Below are 20,694 nucleotides of genomic sequence, written 5' to 3'. Positions count from 1 at the left end.
TCATGAGGGGCGAAGGATTACCAAGTAGACGTTATCCGTTGCTTTGTTTCTGTGTGTGCTGCGCGCGCGTGTATGTGTGTGTGTGTGTTACACGCACAATGTGATTCCCACACATTTAAAACACACGCAGATGTATATCTGATATCGCTCCTGGCCGCCAAATTCACCGACACACACTGACCAGTGCGGTGAAATATGGGTCAAACAATCCCCATGATCGACACGGTGTGGAGAGGCCCTCATCCAGCAGTAGATTGACACAGTGCTCTAAATTATTCTTACTTCATCACTAAATACATGCATCATGGCCCTGAATTGAAGACAGGTTGCTGGGGTTACAGCATAGTGCATTATTAGCCCGGGAGCACATCCTTTCAAATGTGACTCATCGGTACCATGTCGGGTGGCCAATGATAACAATAGTTTTCTGTAAGCATTTTATCTATATAGCTCGGATATGTATGATAGCAAGGACACCATCGTAGCCATTTATGAGAAAAATATTTTGAAGAAGAGTATCGTAGTACATTCGATAGCATATTGTCTATTTTTTATCATATAAAACGTCTAGAAAATATAAAAATGATAAAAATAATAAAATTTACGAAGATATGGAATCTGCGTGCATCTATATGCCTGCGGTGGATACTTGGGAACATTTGGCAGCCCAGGTGGTACCATCCGACTCCCCTCGGCTCATGGACGAACATCCCTGCAACACCTCCGCCGACCAGTCACGGAACGAGCGGCATGGGGGCAGGGGGTGCCCCCCTCCCCCCTGGTGGCCAAGGCTACGAGATGGGGCCCCCCTTGACAACCAACACGAGATGCGTTTTCAACAACAGTGCCAAAGAAACAACGACTCACTTAAAACGCGGTTTACATTTAAGTTTAAATATGAAAATGCTTTCATTTACGTCCCGCGTCCTTATTTGAATTTAATAAGAGCAGTAAACCTTTGGCTTCCTCCAAGATTGACCCCACCTGACCCTTTGCCGCACCCCCTGAGCCGACAATGTCGCTAACTTACGCCACTGCTTCCAACTGTTTGTGTCCTAACACCCGCACAGGCAGACCCTTCACTTAATCTCGCAGGGCACAGAGGCAAAGCGTGGGGGGTTTTGGCGATCACATCTAAACACCGACGCAGCGCGCGAGCAGGCGGGAAGGGGGGCGGTGTAATTGCGACAGCACGTCGCCGATTGTTCAAAAAAGCCACTTGACCCGCTCGCCAACACTGGCGTGGGCCCGTCCACGAGAGCTCGGAATGCATCGTCCGGAATCGAGTCTTGTCGCGCGCGGCGCTGCGAAGTAACCCGAGAGGCGTGTGGGTGGTGTTGCCCACGCCGAGACCGCCTGTCGTCAGCGCACGGTCTCCCCGTGACCTGCTCACAGCTCTTCCCTTTCGGTCGCCGGGCTCGTGGGGACCACTCTCCGATGCCCGCCTCGGCAACCGGCCCTGCCTCATCCTGCGCACATGGTCCCCCTACGGTGAAGCGTTCTTGTCTTGCCGGATCGTACCTACAACACCCACCTGCCATACTCGCTTCTCGACCCCCAACTTGCTTACCCCCATTCCTCCCCGCCCCCCTCTCCCCCCCCCCCGGCCCCACCGAACCCACCATGGCCATCTGCTCGTTCTCGCCGTGGGCGTCTTTACCTCGCCATGCCTTCTACCCTGACTTGCCGCGAACTTCCGAGCATCCTTCTCTGGGCACGCCGCGCTTCCGACGCGACGGGAGTGTGGTGAAACGGCCGGTGCCATGAACTCACCGGAGAGCCGGGCTCCCCTTTGCGGCCAATTACTCCTCCCGAGCCATCCACCACGACCCCCGGCTCACCCTGCACAGGAGAACAAAGACAAAGTGCCCCCGCGTAGCCTTTAACAAGACTGACGGGGGCAAGTGCTGCTGACGAGAACTTAATAAGAGGCCGGCTCAGCGCACGTAGCGGCGGTGTGCCCACCACCGCGCTTGGCCACCTTTGTCTCTCCTTGTTGCTCGATGTTTACGCATCGCATCATGTACTCATTTGAGGCTGAGTCGACCTAGGGGAGGCCCAGGACCGATTAAGATAATCGTCACTCGGCTCGCCGGATTCGTAGCACAGTGTAGCGCTAACCGCTACACACACACACATAGACACACATACACGTGCACAAGGACACTCGCAGGCATACAAACACGCCACATGCAAACGCGCATTGTCAAGCGCACAAAAACACAAAGATGTCCCCGTGTAGCCCTGCTGTTAGCGGGCGGCTATTCACTCGAGCATTTAATCCAGCCAGCACAATGCAGGGCCACCTTTGTCTCCCCATTGTCGACATTCAAAATAGAATGCCGATGTGAGACTGAATCTGTGGAGGGGAGGCCCAGGGCCACCCACCACCGTTGTTGCACACGGCCGGGGATGACCGGGTTCATAGCGCAGTGAACAAAGCAAAGCAAAGCCACCGCACCGCTGCTCAAGACGACACAAGAAGCGGAATTGTGTTCACGAGGCGCGCTTGCAATTCGCTCTGCTCGGTCGGCGTTAGCCGCCGAGGGCATGACGGGTTGTTTCGTCTCTCATTGCTGTTCGCTCCGTGCCTCCTCCACCCCCCCCCCCCCGGTACCGTTCCCATTCCGCTGTCACGTCCACCGATGCCCACTTTATTGAGGGCGATATTGGCACGTAACAATACAGATTTACTGATAGGTTTGAACGATGCACACTAATGATAGTGGATAATAGATTTATCGTAGCAAATACCTTTTCTCCTTTTATCCCTGGCAAACCGGGTGGACTTTGGCGCCCCTAAACAAGATGAAGATAAGGAGATAAGCAAGCACAATGTTTCAATATGAAGTCATCATTAACATCACGATCACCGCCATCGGCATTCATGACCACAATCACCCCCACAACGATGACCACGATCGGCCTCGTGATGATCATTATGATCGTGATCATCATCATCACAGTCAACATCATGATCAGCTACAATCTGTCTACTGCTGGATGAAAGCCTCCTCGAGCCATTGCCATGTTTGCTATCAGCACTGTGGTCGTTATCACTGTCGCCATGATCGTCAGCGTCCTTTTATCAATGCGATGAACAGCGTAGGAGGTCACAACGAAACATTTAATAACTTTTTTGAGTGGTCTGCAACACACAAACAAAGCCAACACACCAATTATTTCTCACACCTTTGGAAATGTTAATGCACAGTATTGGTTCAGGTAAAGGTGCAGCCCGGCAATTGCTTGCCCACGTCTCTGCCAGTGGAAGAGCCTCCACGAGAGGGAGGGCTAGAGGGCCCTTATGGAATGTAATTCCGTCTACTTTTGAACACTGGCTATATGTCTTGGAAGAGCGGGGAGTACCCACACTTTATCCCACCACCACCACCACACACACACAACCTTCCGCTTGTCTTAACTGCAGTATAGCCATTTATTACTAAACTAGACTCTTATTTTACCAGGTAAGGCACACTGAGCTATATATCTCTTTTGAAGAAGCGAGTTGGCCACAAATGATAGCCCAACGAAGTGGCTTTTATCACGTGGATATATATAGCAGCCAAATACTCTATACATATGTTTCCAAATGTGGAGGGAAAAACCGGAGGACCCAGAGAAAAATCCACGCGTTCACGCGGAGAGAGACACGCAAACTCTAAATATGCAGGAGTCAGGGTTAGGACGGAACCCACGACCTCCTGCATACCAGGTGAGGTAATTAACATCTCGCGACCGTGACACCCTCAATAATGTAAGGGTGCTCATTTATACTACTGGGTGAACAGGAACTTCCACGTAACGAAGGTTTTTGGGTTTAATTGCGTAAAAATAAATGTGTCGTTAACCCACCACCACTCGACACAGCCAATTAGTAAGGTTTGTGACGTGAACAAAACGTGCCAATTACTTCATACTTCAGCACACCGGTGTGTTGGAGAGCCTACCTACGTGTCATGAAGAAACTTGCACCGTTGTTTTAACTGCGGTGCCGGGAAATTGAACCTGCCAGTGACCCCTGTGGATTGCCAGTTTGGCGTACTTGGCCCTTCCACCATGGCAGAGTCCTCTCAGCATCAGTATTCCAACATGATCTGTTACAACTTTGCTCCTGGAACATCTCGGGTCTCATGGTGCTGCATCAAGACTTTGGAGAAAGCCGCAAAGCGTTGTCGTCGCCACAAGGCATTGTGGGATAGAGCAAAGTATTGTGGGTTACTTACAGGTTCTCCTGGTGTCCCTGGAGGACCAGTCGCCCCCTGTGGTAGAATAAATGGGAAGATTTCAGCCTCATCAAAACGACCATTCCACTACTGCTTAAACTGACATTAAAAAGTCAAAGCATCTCTCTGATATGAAGACCAGCGTGGGATTGCACCCATCTCTTTCCTGCTCCTCCGATTAGCACGGTTGGCTACATACAGTGTGAAAGAAGTTCAGCATACATACAGCAGTCCTCAAACGGTGGTCGAAATTTCACATTCCTTTTGCAAACACTGTCCACTTCCAAAAAAGTGGTACTACTTTTAAAGACCACAAAAAACAACTCTTACCATGGCAATGATGATGATTTGACGAGTGTGAGCTGTGCAGTGGAAAATTTACCGGGGGTCCTTGAGGTCCACTTTGCCCAGGGTTGCCCGAACGCCCTGGTTGTCCTGGCAACCCATCCTGGCCTGCCAAACCCTACAGACGAAATCAACAACAACACGGATTAACAGAGAACACAGGCCGTACAGATGGCACAATCCAATTCTGCATTGTAATTTTGTTAAAAATGTATGTTTTGAGTCAATATACTATCTTTGTTATGAAGGGGTTGTCTCATCATTGCCTTTATCATCATTAGCATCAACATCCCTCCGAAATCAGCAAGAAAATAATAGCTGTTCTCCTTGCTGCGCAGAAGAAGCAATGAAGGCGAAGTTCAAGGCTCACCCCCCGGCTCGTACCCCTTTCCACAAAGACCCCAGTACAGCCATTCCGACTGTTGGGGTAAGTGCTGTGAGCGAGCACCTATGAAGTCTGGCACAGCAAACGAGTGGGTGGGTGTGTGCGGGAAGCACCACCACGCTTGGCCGCCTTTATCTCCCTAGCGGCAATGTTCAAACATCACACCAGGAACTAATTTGAGGCCGAGTTGACCTAGGGGAGGACCAAGGACCGGTTCAGATAATCGTCACCGGTGTTGGCCGTGAGCGGGAATCGAACTCGGGTCACCGGGTCCATTGCACAGCGCGTTAACTATTGCTCCGTTGCTCCCCTTAGGTACCCATCTAGAGAGTGCAACACATCACACATTGCACACACGGTCACCTGTTCTCCTTTCTGTCCCTTTAAAACGATTCCTCCATCGCCTCCGCTCCCAGGAAAACCCTGAGGACCCTGCAGTGAACATAGCAGTCAGATCACATCATCAATTGACAAACTCGAGATATCGTAATCGTTTTACAAACCCTTTCCAAAACCAAGGTTGAATGGGTTAATGCGTTATTTCCATCTCTCCGTGCAGCTGTCTGTCTGTCTGGGGTAAAGATAACCCTCGTAAAACGATAAGCCAATATAAACGGAACTTCGTATAAATGTGTGTTCTTACTGGGGATCTAACTTGATTGAAAACCGGTCACATTTTGTCAAAGAGCTGCCCAAAAACGTTGAAGACACAAACTAGAGGCAACATGACTAACGCCATTTGCAAACAAGCAAATGCAACTTTGTCCTGACTGCTACCTGGCAGCTTCCTTACAACTCATAATAATTGTCCCAAGGATAGACGTGTGTTGGACAGCGGTACATAAATTAATCCATGCGTATGTATTCTCCTTCTTCTGCGATGAATTCCAAATTGTGCTGGTGCTGGAAGTTAGTGCACACCTGTAATGCAACATTTTTTTTAGACGGGTTTAGCTGATTGCACTAGGAATGTAACAACTGCTTGGCTACAAGGTGGCCACACGGATGAAGTGCAATAAGTAGGCTGCCAATCGATATATACTATGTAAATGCTGTCTGTCCTCTCTTATGCAATGCTTTTCTTAGCATACTCAGGAAACCCTTACCCATACAAAATTGTAATTCTGAAGGATTTGGGCAAACATCACAATTCGGGATCTTCTTGAAACACCGGTTGAGACTCAATGAGGCTTGCTTGGGTCAACTATGGCCACTATCAATATTATTATTAGAACAGCGTATTTAGAAGGTATTGTTGTACTTTAAAATATCTGTTCTGGATGCTTTTTGTTACAGTTTTGCATAAATTTGTGATTTAATACATGTACCATATATTTTGCACTGCTTTCTAAAATTGTCATTCCGTACCTATCAATGCATTTCTGAAGATCTCCCTTTCCAAATTGATTACGTATTCTGTTCTCATCTGGTCACACATGGAATAGACTTGAACTATCCAGCCGGTGGCCACTGTGGTTTGAGCATGAGTTCAACTCCCGGTCGTGAGTCGATTCAACCCATCATCGTTAACATGAGCGTAAATCTCTGTGGTAAAAGGGAACTATTTTGTGGGAAGTCAATGGGTACTTGTTCTATGGATAAACCCAGAGCCCGCTAACCGCACGTGGAATTTATACCACTAAGGTTCAGCGCCAGGAATGAAGATGGGGCACCACCCAGCAATGGAGATGGGGCACCACCCAGCAATGGAGATGAGGCACCACCCAACAATGGAGATGGGCACCACCCAACAATGGAGATGGGCACCACCCAACAATGGAGATGGGGCACCACCCAGCAATGGAGATGAGGCACCACCCAACAATGGAGATGGGCACCACCCAACAATGGAGATGGGCACCACCCAACAATGGAGATGGGGCACCACCCAGCAATGGAGATGGGCACCACCCAACAATGGAGATGGGGCACCACTCAACAATGGAGATGGGCACCACCCAACAATGGAGATGGGGCACCACTCAACAATGGAGATGAGGCACCACCCAACAATGGAGATGGGCACCACCCAGCAATGGAGATGGGCACCACCCAACAATGGAGATGGGGCACCACCCAACAATGGAGATGGGCACCAGCCAACAATGGAGATGGGGCACCACCCAGCAATGGAGATGGGGCACCACCCAACAATGGAGATGGGACACCACCCAACAACGGAGATGGGGCACCACCCAGCAATGGAGATGGGGCACCACCCAACAGTGGAGATGGGGCACCACCCAACAATGGAGATGGGGCACCACCCAACAATGGAGATGGGCACCACCCAACAATGGAGATGGGCACCACCCAGCAATGGAGATGAGGCACCACCCAACAGTGGAGATGGGGCACCACCCAACAATGGAGATGAGGCACCACCCAACAATGGAGATGGGGCACCACCCAACAATGGAGATGGGGCACCACCCAGCAATGGAGATGGGCACCACCCAGCAATGGAGATGAGGCACCACCCAACAGTGGAGATGGGGCACCACCCAACAATGGAGATGGGGCACCACCCAACAATGGAGATGGGGCACCACCCAACAATGGAGATGGGCACCACCCAACAATGGAGATGGGGCACCACCCAGCAATGGAGATGGGGCACCACCCAACAATGGAGATGGGACACCACCCAACAACGGAGATGGGGCACCACCCAGCAATGGAGATAGGGCACCACCCAACAGTGGAGATGGGGCACCACCCAACAATGGAGATGGGGCACCACCCAACAATGGAGATGGGCACCACCCAACAATGGAGATGAGGCACCACCCAGCAATGGAGATGAGGCACCACCCAACAATGGAGATGGAGCACCACCCAGCAATGGAGATGGGCACCACCCAACAATGGAGATGGGCACCACCCAACAATGGAGATGGGGCACAATGCAACAATTGAGATGGGACACTACACAATTGAGATGGGACACCTTCCCAATAATTGAGATGGGCACCACCCAACAATTGAGATGGGCACCACCCAACAATTGAGATGGGGCACCACACAAAAATGGAGATGGGGCACCACCCAACAATGGAGATGGTGCACCACCATCTCCAGGTTATACATCCTTATACTGTATCTTATGAAGGTTAATTCACAATAGAGAATCAGAATACGTATTTTCACTGAAGGAATCTGATGAGCTATTAAGCTCCTTTTCACAGATGTAGTCAACGATGTTTAGGGATTTTGTATGGTACTGTGTTATCTTACCGGATCTCCTCTGGAGCCTACTTGACCAGGCCTCCCTCTTCTGCCCTGGAATTACAGCAAACTTCAATTCACCTTTACGTGTGTAATTAATTACAGCAAACTTCAATTCACCTATAAAATGTGTGTTATAAATTAATTACAGTGAACCTAAATTCACCTATACAATGTGTGTTAATAATTTACAGACACGTGAGCTGAAAAGAGGTCAGGTGAATCACCATGGCAACATGTCTCTGCATAATAAAATGAGCATTTCTAATGCTCGTTAGAAATTCAGATATTTAAAAACAAAACAAGCTGGTTCGATCCATGACCGTCAAAATAAATAGAACGTCCTCCAATAGACATTTGACACACATATATAACAATATTAACATCTGTCCCACAATATTTCAACTCATGTGTTCATACACCGAGAAGACTACATCCCTTCCCTGGTTTGGTTGAGCTCTTTAGGCTGGGCTGTCTAAGCTGTACCACAGTAATGATGAAAGTTACTTTGCTATGGTGGTCTACAATATCTCAAATCACGTGCAAATGTGTTGCAAAACACAAGCGACAATGTTGAATTGGTTACACACAAAACGTCGTTAAATCGTGTGCAGAATGCAACAAAGTACGCAGAATAATTGTGCCATTAAAACTTGCAAACGTTTGTGGCGTCTTAACATAATAAATCACAACACATTATTATTAACATGCAATTATAATAATTATATATTAATCTAGTGATTCCGCACAATCAGCCAATAAATCGACAGCACTCATGGTAATAACAAAAGGCGGCGTCTTGAATTCACCATTTCTCCTTTCTCTCCCTGCCAAGGGGAGACAAGATAAGTCGAGAATCAGCGACGTTCAGTGAAATGTAATAACGACACGAGCTTCCCTTATCACGAAAGCATTTCAAACTCAAGGGTAGCGAATTACACTGTGTCTCATCAAGGGATGCACATCAATAATGACATAACTAATGCATTGTAATCACTACAAGTGGAAGAGAGCTGAGTTAAAGAGAAAGAGATTGCTCGTCCTTAACAGATAATATTGTATCAACTTAGACATATATATAACATTCTGGTAATTTTTTTTACATGCTAATGGCATGATAATAATACTGAACATTTGTACGCTCAAAAAAGACAGCCAATGAATTAGAGTTATGGGAAGCCACAGACAAATGCGATTTGCAGCCAGGAGCCAGAGCTTATTTGCAGCCAGAGCTTATTTTGGCCTACTCTTCCACGTTCACCAGACGTCTTGGAAGAGGTGAAAATACCCCACACTCGAACCCCACCACCACACGCGGCTTACCGATCGACCATCTGTAGTGCACCCATTTATACCACAGCAGGATTTAAGAAACTTGCGCAGTTTGAACTGCCATGCCAGAAGATCGAACCCGTGACCTATGGATTGCAGGTTCATTATCCTGACTGTTGCACCACTGTGGCAGCAACCCCGATCAGAGTATAATTATGCAAAATACAAATATAAATCATAATGGGTGGCTGAACACCAGATTCTAACAATGGTCTAGTTTGCTAAGTGTTCTGAAATGGTCATTATGTGTCGCCTGAGTTACTGAGCTGCCACTCAACACATTCAAGAGTCAGACTTACCCTTGGACATTGGGCAGGACAGCCCGATGGAGGATCTGGGTAAACCTGTGCGAACACATAAATACATTGAACGCTTCAGACATCACGATACTTGCACAACAACAGCGGCAGTACTAATTACTCGTTATCCAGTGATGCATCAGTTCATCGATGAAACTAAACAATTTTTTTTATTTTACAAGGTAAGACCCACTAAGTTACACAGCTCTTTTTCAGAAGCGACCTGGCCACAAATGATTGCTCAACAAAGTGGCATTTCATCACGTGGAAATGTATAGCAGCCAAATACTCTTTCGCAGCCAAATATCGTATGCTAATGATACCTGCATCGAATCGCGCTTCTTGTTACTGGTTATATGAATATTGTTTTACCAGAAAACCTTAAAATAAAATTTATGAAGATATATCTTATGTCTTTACATAAGTTGCATCTTCCAGTCACCCAAGTAAGTCTATTAACCCACAACACCTGTGGACACGCCACCACCACCTGGTTTGAAGTTCAAGGTGCACCTAGCCTGGCACGAGCGTGATGGTGGCATCACTGCTAATTCGGTGACTGCATTTGCTGCTACTGTTGCTGCTGTTGTTGGTGGCGGTGGTGGCTGTGGTAGGGGTGGCGGCGGTGGTGGAGTTGGTGGCGGCGGTGGTGGCGATGGAGGCGGTGTACTGGTGATTTGTACCGCAGGGCCTCCACCAGTGCCACCGTTCCCTCCCCCGCTGGCACAGATCGCCTCTACGAGGGCGGCCTCCACGGCTGTGAGCTCATCGTAGGAGCGTGCGGTGAAGCCCACACGCGAGTCCGGGACGTAGATCCGGAGTTGGGATGCGTCCACGCGTCCCACGCCCACGGGGTACAATGTCACACCTGGACACGCGCAGACAAAGATCCCCCAGACCACACCAAGACAACAACAACAGTCCCAGACCACACCAAGACAACAACAACAATCCCAGACCACACCAAGACAACAACAACAATCCCAGACCACACCAAGACAACAACAATCCCAGACCACACCAAGACAACAACAATCCCAGACCACACCAAGACAACAACAACAGTCCCAGACCACACCAAGACAACAACAACAATCCCAGACCACACCAAGACAACAACAACAACAACAGACCCGAGGTGCTCGGGGAAGAACGCGTGAGACCTAGGAGCTCACCGGCTGACGCCGCGTTCCTCACGGGACCCGAGGGGTCGTCCTGTGAAGGAGTACCCATCACGAGAACGAGGATGCGGGGAACGAGGGAGCGCATGCCGACCAGTGGAGAAAACATGTTCCGTATGGCGAAGTCGATCGCCCGGCCTGCGTGGAGAACGGGAGAAGGTTAAAATTTACAAACTCTTTTTTTCAGAAGCGACCTGGCTATAGTAAATAGTGGCTTATCATCACATGGAAATTTATAGCAGCCAAATACTCTAAACGCATGTTGTTTCTAAGTGTGGAGGGAAAAATCGGAGGATCTGGAGAAAAATCAACGCGACCACAGGGAGAACAAGTAACCTCCAAATATACAAGCGTCAGGTTCTGGATCGAACCCACGACCTCCTGTATACCAGGCAAGGTAGTTAACATCTCGTCAATCTGGCGCCCTTAAACCAGACACGTAGATGGCGGACAAAGGTATGCATATCTAACAGTGTGAGCTTAACAATCATTGACGATAATTATTAGAGCAATGATGATGATAATTAATCAGTCAACACGTAGGCTTTCACGACCGATATTATCCATCAGAGGTTTTGTTGTTTTTTTGGTTCTGGGTTTACTCTCCAACACACCGTGCTGAACTAGTAACTAATTGGCATGTTTTGTCTACAATTGGCTGTGTCAGTGGCGGGTTTAACGACACATTTATATCTACGCAATCTAGCCCAGAAAACCTCTGTTATGGGTAACTTTTGATGATGGCGACGCTGCTGGATATGTTGATGATGGGAATGCTGCTGCTGATGATGATGACATAACGATGGCGGTGATCATGACACTGCTGCTGCTGATAATGTAGCCGCTGATGATGATAATGACATTTTTACTATGGATGATGATTATATCACTGCTGATGATGAACATATGACCGCCATGACAATGCCGCTGTTGCTTTTGCCACTGACCAAAATCTCTGATGAGACTGCTGCTGATGACGATTCTGACGATACCGCTGCTGCTGCTGCTGCTGCCGATGCTGCTGCCGATGATGCTGCTGGTGATGCTGCTGATGATGATGCTGCTGATGATGATGCTGCTGCTCGTGCCGCTGCCGATGATTACGGCGATGAAGACGGAGCTCACGACGATGACACTTTTAATTGCAATTTACGAAAAAAGCCCTTAATCGTTCCCAGGGCGATGACTCTGCCGATGACTTTGCCACCGCCGCCTACTGCCGACGATTACGACGGTGATGGCGCAACAAACGCGACGCCACCGCCACGGGCGGGCACTCACCAGCGCGCACGCCGGGTCCGCCGGAGTGAAGCAGCGCGCGGATGGCCTGGTCCAGCAGGCCCCTGTCGCGGTACTCGTTGAGGTTGAACTCCACGGTCACGTCGTCGCTGAACTGCGCCACGGCGACCTGCAAGCGGGATGCTGCCGCTGCGCCTTAACGTATCATCTTCGGGGGATTCATGTAGCGCCTTCACCACGGAATTAACGTGAGTGCCTATGAATGTACTGGTGGAGATGAGGCGATCGAAATGGATGAGAGGAAGCAATGGGGGGCAAATCTGCGACGGCGCGTGACATCGGTGAAAGCGAAATTGATGACGGTAAATGATGATGAATGGACCGAAGGAATGGGGAGTGAGCGAAAGTGATCCAATGAGAATATGAGGAGGGAAAAGTAACGGTGGCGGTTATGAGGGGGAGATTAAGGGGGGTTCGTGGGGTTAGCTAGGGGACAATAAGTACGTTTTGAGTGCGGAGTGGAAACTAGTGAGCGAAGGTGACTGCTGCTACTGTTGCTGCTATGGTGGTGGTGGCATTACAGTTGGCAGCACGCAGAGGTACGAACATAAAAAAACAAGCTGATTGAAAAAAAAAACATTGATAAAACATATCTCGATATTGGGTTTCGTCCAGCGGGAGGGGTGGAGGGGCGAGGTGGGTGGGAGAACGGAGCCCGCTAGGCCCAGACGTTAAACGAGACTCAAAAACAATTAAGGCAATATCCCAGTTCCCCCCGAGCGCTAGGCACTGGAGCGGTTTAACTTTTCTTTTGCACCGTACGTAGCCCAACCGCGCTAAATCGGGAGGTGCGGGGGAAACAACAAACTAAACACACGGAAAATCACAGACACGGGAGCATATAAGTAGTGTACAGCAATGCACCAATGCAGTACAGTGAAAGCAACACGATATAACATGATATGATACAACACAACAACAACAACAACGTTGAAACGGGACGGCCACACGCATCCCGAGACGCTGCAACAAAGGCCAACGATGTTCACACATTATTCACTCATTCACACATTATTCACTCATCATTCACACATTATTCACTCATCATTCACACATTATTCACTCATCATTCACACATTATTCACTCATCATTCACACATTATTCACTCACTCATCATTCACACATTATTCACTCAACATTCACACATTATTCACTCATCATTCACACATTATTCACTCATCATTCACACATTATTCACTCATCACTCACTCATCATTCACACATTATGCACTCAACATTCACACATTATTCACTCATCATTCACACCTTATTCACTCATCATTCACACATTATTCACTCATCATTCGCACATTATTCACTCATCATTCACACATTATTCACTCATCATTCACACATTATTCACTCATCATTCACTCATCACTCACTCATCATTCACACATTATGCACTCATCATTCAAACATTATTCACTCATCATTCACACATTATTCACTCACACATCATTCACATATTATTCACACAAAATTATTCACACATTATTCACTCATCATTCACACATTATTCACTAATCATTCACAGATCATTCACTCATTATTCACACATTATGCATTCACACATCATTCACACATTATTCACTCATCATTCACATATTATTCACTCTTCATTCACACATTATTCACTCACACATCATTCACCCATTATTCACGCAGCATTATTCACATATTAATCACACATCGTTCACATATTTTTCACTTACACATTATTCACACATCAGTCACACATTATTCACTCACACATCATTCACATCATTCACGCAGCATTATTCACATATTACTTACACATCATTCACACATTATTCCACAAATCATTCACACATTTTTCACTTACACGTTATTCACATATTAATCACACATCATTCACACAATATTCACGCAACAGGATTCATGCAACATTATTAACACATTAATCACACATCAGTCACACATTATTCACTCACACATCATTCACACATTATTCACCCATTATTCTGTCGCAGGGGTAAGGGGAAGAGGAATATTTCGTCGCTCGAAGCGAAGAAGGGGAGAGAGACGACACAGGGAGACAGCGACGGGTGAGCCGCGAAATACAAAACGTCGGAGCGCCGATTGAAGGCGTTCGGCCAGGTGGACCGGGTGAGCCGCGGGCACCGGGGCAGCCTCGCGCCGAGGGCCGTCACCGGACGCTCGCCACGACGACGACGACCCCATCGACCCCCGCTTTCGTCCGTGCGAGAACGCGCGGCGGCAAGGCGGGCGGGCGGGCGGGAGGGAGGGAGGAGAACCTGCGTGCCGTTGGGGCCGATCCTCGGGAAGAGCGACACCATCCGGGCGAGGAACTCCCTGACGCGCTCAAAGTTGCCGACGCCGACCGCGGCCGATCCGTCGACGAGCAAGACGACGTCGGCCTGCAGGCCGAGGCACGCTGCTCGCACGACGCGCAGAACGCAGGACAGCAGCACGGCGTCGTCTCCGTTAGCCCGCCCGTCGCTTGCGCGCGAGCGCGTCCATCACCGCCGTCCGGTTCGTAATATTAATGGCGAGGTACATTAATACTGCGTCAAAGCTGGACCCAAAGAGTGGCCGACGTAGAAGTAAGATGGAGGTTGTGCAGAGAAGAAGCCAAACTGACGATGCAGGCAGTGATGAGAAGGAAACTGGCACCTGTTTGGACACACGTGTAGGACGGAGAACAAACAGGAAAATGGAAAGTGTGTTGTTGGGAAACATGGAAGGCATGGGAAAGAGAGGGAGACCTGGCAGAGAATGGCTCGACGACGACAAGAGATTGTTGGCAGAAAGATGTGGCCACTGCATGAGCATATTGGCACAAGACAGAGGAAAGTGGAAAGAAATGACGAAATATGCAGTAGACACCTACGGAGCAATCTGCCCATGGATCGTGATGACGATGGGGGTACATTAGTTTACTCCAGTGCGTAGCGTGCACAACATTGAACTTAGAAAGGATATTTCAATCGATCGATGACCGACCGACCGACCGACGTGTGAAGGCCTCCCCACGGTGGGTTTGTTCGAGCATACTTCACCACGCTGGTCAGGTGCCGGCTGGTGAGAGCGAGTGAGAGAACTTCGGTTGTTGCCCGTGGAGTCCACCAAATCATCGCGCTACCGATCCACCCCACTACCTCCCCCCCCCCTCCCACCATGGATTGCCGTAGCAATGAGGCCAATTGAAAGTGTAGGTGATAAGAGTTAATCAAAAGTGACGTGTTTAAGTAGGTTCCCACGTCTTGAGTAAACGGCCAATTCAGCAGGCCGCGTATCCACACGAGCCGATGTACCGTGGCGTCGTCCGTCACGTACGCATGAAGAGTGTTTGTCACGTGGCAATCGGACTGAAGTGTTTATTGCTTAGGGGAGGTCAAGCCACGTGAAGTCACAGAGCAAAATTTGCGTCTTTACTGTTGTCGCAGACAGACGTTAATGGAGCGTCAAGCTGCCACGCTCGTGAAACTCGAGTCTGAGTTCAAACCCAGAAACTCGGCTGAGCGGTCTCTCTCTGACATTGCGCTCGTGAGCCTCCCAATTAACGCGGTCACGCAAACTAAACACACATGATACAGGGTGGGCCAAAGCTCAGAACACATACAGTAGGGATGTTATATTTACTTCAACAAATCACACAGGGTGATCACCACAGGAAGAACAAGAGTTAATGAATAATGGTAACAGATAAAACATTAACTTCCAGGATAAACAATTGAAATGTTTTTTTTTTATGCCAGCGTCAAAATAAATCCAGCGACCCCCTCCATGAGTCGACTTTTGGGGCCACCCTCTGCGAATAAGAGCAACGCATTTCCATTCGGTTAATGCCGAAGCCAAGCGGCGAGCCGCTTGGGCGTAGCACACGAGCACAACGTCATGCCGAGCGCGTGCCGTACAAGTCGCATGCCTTCTTCCCCTCGACGTGCGGCGGCATGCGGGCAACTCGCATAGCGGACGATGTCTGTCGTGCGGAGTTTAATTCGTAAGCGCCGCGGCGACACCGCCCCGACTCGTCGTGGCAACCGGGGCTGTCATCACGCGAGGCATCGACACCGCGGCCCGTGAGAAGTGGGGTTTGTGGGATCTTTCGAAATGTTGACGGCGAACGGAGGTTTTTTTTTTCCAGACACCGGGGGGGGGGGGGGAGGAAACGGGCAGCAAATGCAGTACACGGAGCGTGCCGCCCCCAAATAGATTGTAGCACAAGCGGGAGTCGGTGGTGCCCACGTCACCCCCAGTCGGTGGTGCCCACGTCACCCCCAGCCGGTGGTGCCCACGTGATACTGAGTCGGTGTTGCCCACGTGATACTGAGTCGGTGTTGCCCACGTCACCCCCAGTCGGTGGTGCCCACGTGATACTCAGTCGGTGTTGCCCACGTGATACTGAGTCGGTGTTGCCCACGTTAGAATGTAACAGCACTCATTGTTCTTGAAGCAGGCAAACATGCGCGCGGTTGTTGGCGTGCTTGGGGGTTAATGTTTTTTTTAAGGTTGGTCTCTTTTCTTTGGGACAAAACTCACCCTCCCAAAAACCTGACTCGGCGTCTTCAAATACAGGGGGCCCAACGACGACCTGGAAACCTTCTGAATGTTTAGTCACAGGAGCAGCGGGGCGGGGGGTACAGGGGAGAGGAGCAGGTCGTGGGATTAAGGTGTGAGCGCGAAGGTTGGTGCTTGCAACGGAAGGATAATGTGTTCATCTCTATATCCCAGGGTATTTTAAACATTTTTTTAAAACAAAATATTGGCCCCATTGCACAATCGATGTCTGTCGCGTCTTGGAAAGCAGAATCCGTTCTAATTTCTCACACGGTTATGCAGCCACCCACGTGAGTGAACGGCCCATGGAAAGCGGATATCACAGAGCTACCTTGGAGATCCCTTCAAGCACCTCCCTGCCCACGACTGAGAACAATACCCTTCGTATGATCGACAAACTGATGTTTAATTCCCAAAGCTGTATTTTACCCGAATTATAAGCGCAGAACCAAAATTAATGTCACGATTTTTTTTGTACTCATTACGTGATGAGGCTGAGATCATTCACCTCAAGAAACTGATTTCAATCACAGGTGGCTACCTGGACTCGAACTCAGGATCCCATGAGTGCCAGCTGTGTGCTCTGACCACCGAGCCATCTGGACAGCTTCTGATGTGTTCATCTTAGCAGTGCCGATTCAATGACGTCGCTTGTAAAGCACACATCTGAGAGCACAATGTGTGCCCAAGTTGACTTTTGTCTAAGCTTAAGCTTCGATCATTTAGATTATTTGGCCGCTATAAATGTCCACATGATACGCTACTTTGTTGAACTATCATTCGTGGTCAGGTCGTTTCTGAACAAAAAACTAATAGCTCAGTGTGCTATACCTGGTAAAATAAAAATAGTTTATTTAAAAAATAAATTGTGATTTGTTTACCTTTCATATACTTAGCACTTCTATCGTGTTTTTGTAGTATTTGTTATTGTAACTTTCTGACCCACCCCTACTGGACATCTGTGAAAAAGAACTTCATAGCTCATCGGATTCCTCGTGCAGTATGAATAAAGATTCCCATTCTGAAGTCGGTGTCTGTATACGATGAGAGTTCACTCACCGGCTGCCCTGACAATACAGAGAGAGGAGACAATTGTGCACCCCTCACAGCCACGTGGACTACATTGCAGACCGTCTTCGTTCAGACTTGACTAAGATTCCACACATTATTATTTGGTGATGCCATGGCAATGGCGGCAGTGCACAAGCACGCATAGCCAACAACTCCACACGTCCGTCTATAACGCTGCGTCACCTTCGGAGTAGATGTATATAATCGGCAACATTTCAGCAATTGCCCTTTTTCATGTGAAATTGATTACGTGCAATTACGAAGGGGCGATTTCATGAAAATATCGTCCCATAATACATTTTTCTTCTGAAGGCCACAGGCTTTTCCGTGAATGTTGGTTTTTGTTTGTCGATTTCCCCCCCCCCTTTTTTGTCTCACAGATCGTCGTCCAATGGGCTTAACGCTACGACAGAGAGAAACAACGCTGGCTCGGTTCACGCTGGATGCACTGCGGGGGTCACCTGTGTGCTGGGTGAGCGTGGAGGGGAGACCATGCCCGTTGGGGAACATGGGTAGGATGGTGAACGTGTAGACGCGGCCGCCCAGAAGGCCCGTCACCTTGTGCATGGTCACGCTGGGCTCAAGAGACGTGCTGAACTGCTCGCCGGCATCTGAAGGACCAAGACGAGAGGGATTCGTGGTTTTTACACGGCGCTGGAATGCACTGGGCAATTTGAAGCGTCTTCTCACCAGATGTTAACGACCTCACGCCTGCTGTATACAGGGTGCTTCAAAAAATGTTAACACTTAAATGGGACTATCGTTTTTTAATAGAAAAAGAACGGATAATAATACACTGTAACACGATAACAAATGTAATTCATATTCTTAGTTTTTTCGGTAAAGTCACGTTGAAGAGAAACAACAAAATAACAAAATATATATAAAACAATAAAAAATTCTCACGACGTTTCGACCATAACTCAAACGGTCATCATCAGGTGTGTCGGTTTGCATAAATTTATTTTGAAAACGGCATATTTATTTATTTATATATATAAAAAATAACGTTTGCGTCACGCGCAACGATTGGCAGTTTGCCCAGGACTAGTCCATCTATTTTTTGAAAAGAGGAGGGGGGAGACGAAATTTGTTTTTATGTATGCTGTCTGAAAGCCACTGTAAGCGTGAACAATCAATCAAGAACTGAAATGATTTATCAAATCTTTCCAATGATTGCTAAGATAGAATCCATCTTCTCGGTTGAAATTGTCTCTGTGCTTGTATATGTGGATAGCCTCATGAACAGTTCTTGATTGATTGTTCACGCTTACAGTGGCTTTCAGACAGCATACATAAAAACAAATTTCGTCTCCCCCCTCCTCTTTTCAAAAAATAGATGGACTAGTCCTGGGCAAACTGCCAATCGTTGCGCGTGACGCAAACGTTATTTTTTTTATATATATAAATAAATAAATATGCCGTTTTCAAAATAAATTTATGCAAACCGACACACCTGATGATGACCGTTTGAGTTATGGTCGAAACGTCGTGAGAATTTTTTTTTTTATTGTTTTATATATATTTTGTTATTTTGTTGTTTCTCTTCAACGTGACTTTACCGAAAAAACTAAGAATATGAATTACTGCAGTCACGAAAGCTTTAAATCAAAACAAATGTAATGTTAATAACTTCAAAAAGTCAAAGAGTCTCCACTTGTTCGCCATCATTGTCAACACGAGCCCTGGAATCTTCTCCAGGTGATCTCCAGAGCCTGGGGGCAGCAGCACATTGCTTGTTGCAAATTTTCAGAAGTGTTAACATTTGTTTTGAAGCGCTCTCTATTTGCAGTTTGTTGTCTCCTCCTGATTATATGTTGGCGTCCCCCATGGAGGGCTGCCCCCCCATATCATCCGGTGGTGTCCACAGGGAAGTCTCGCTTGCCCGCTTGCGCCACCGACACAGTCCGTACCTGAAGCCCAGGTGAGGAGGTACTGAGAGGCTCGCCGCTGAGGTTGCCATGTGAGCGTCAGAACTCCGGCTGACGCGTCGGACACCCGAAACCCTTGTACCGCCAGAAACTCCGCATCTGGACAGGAGTAGGCCCATGCACACACATGTACGTACACACACACATGTACATACGAACATACATGTACAGACGCACACACCTATTCATCATGGTCATCATCATTGTCTAACAGCTACGATCAATACACTGCTGGATGAAGGCATCTCTAAGCTATCACCATCTATGATGGCCTTGCTATGCAACAATTGTGCCTAGCGCCTGTGCATGAGCTGATTTCACCACTCCATCTCCGCGACGGATGCCACTCCGTCGTTAGCCTTCACCACCAGACATCGTCACTTCCACGGCCGATGTGTCCTGCCCAAGACCGCTTACTTATGTTCTTATTTAAAACGATCTCCCAAATCAGAGTGTGTACCGCAATGTGTCTCCGTGGGTCTCTTTTGCGACTATGGCTCTACGTATCTCTGCGTAGCATTACGAGTCTCTAAGGATCACTACGCCCCTCTTGGTGTCTCTGTGCATCTCTATGTTTCCCTACTTTAATCATCCAGGAATGTCTGTCCTTAACGCTCGTGACGTCACTCCACATCGACCAGCCCTCCTCATGAATAATCATGAGCAGGTGACGTCACTCCACGTGGACACACCCCCCCCCCCATTAATAATCATGAGCAGGTGACATCACTCCACATGGAACACCCTCCCCCCCCCCATTAATAATCATGAGCAAGTGACGTAACTCCACATTGAACAGCCCCCCTCATTAATAACCATTATTAGGTGACGTCCTCCAAATGGACACC

At 48.3% G+C, this 20,694-nt stretch overlaps 1 protein-coding gene across 5 annotated transcripts in view; it reads right to left on the bottom strand.

The window, feature by feature from the left end:
- LOC116951108 (uncharacterized) overlaps positions 1 to 20,694 on the bottom strand; it is a 191,394-nt gene that overhangs the window by 123,844 nt on the left and 46,856 nt on the right. For 4 of the 5 annotated variants that reach the window (XM_076073536.1, XM_076073537.1, XM_076073538.1 and 1 more), the window contains exons 20-34: positions 19,829 to 19,945; positions 18,377 to 18,526; positions 16,827 to 16,889; positions 14,579 to 14,718; positions 12,281 to 12,407; positions 10,994 to 11,137; positions 10,502 to 10,686; positions 9,819 to 9,863; positions 8,997 to 9,014; positions 8,197 to 8,241; positions 5,323 to 5,391; positions 4,612 to 4,692; positions 4,230 to 4,265; positions 2,755 to 2,799; positions 1,774 to 1,842 (exon numbers count right to left, since the gene is read on the bottom strand). In XM_076073536.1, coding sequence (XP_075929651.1) covers positions 1,774 to 1,842; positions 2,755 to 2,799; positions 4,230 to 4,265; positions 4,612 to 4,692; positions 5,323 to 5,391; positions 8,197 to 8,241; positions 8,997 to 9,014; positions 9,819 to 9,863; positions 10,502 to 10,686; positions 10,994 to 11,137; positions 12,281 to 12,407; positions 14,579 to 14,718; positions 16,827 to 16,889; positions 18,377 to 18,526; positions 19,829 to 19,945 — 1,334 coding nt within the window. The remainder of the gene's footprint in view (positions 1 to 1,773; positions 1,843 to 2,754; positions 2,800 to 4,229; positions 4,266 to 4,611; positions 4,693 to 5,322; positions 5,392 to 8,196; positions 8,242 to 8,996; positions 9,015 to 9,818; positions 9,864 to 10,501; positions 10,687 to 10,993; positions 11,138 to 12,280; positions 12,408 to 14,578; positions 14,719 to 16,826; positions 16,890 to 18,376; positions 18,527 to 19,828; positions 19,946 to 20,694) is intronic. The other variant, XM_032969515.2, reaches the window with a different exon arrangement.

This window comes from Petromyzon marinus, chromosome 42 (assembly GCF_048934315.1).
Source record: "Petromyzon marinus isolate PM22_M1 ecotype Great Lakes invasive population chromosome 42, UKy_Petmar_22M1.pri1.0, whole genome shotgun sequence".
NCBI lineage: Eukaryota > Metazoa > Chordata > Hyperoartia > Petromyzontiformes > Petromyzontidae > Petromyzon > Petromyzon marinus.
Note: the sequence above shows the minus strand (reverse complement) of the source record. Positions and strands in the feature narration are given on the sequence as shown.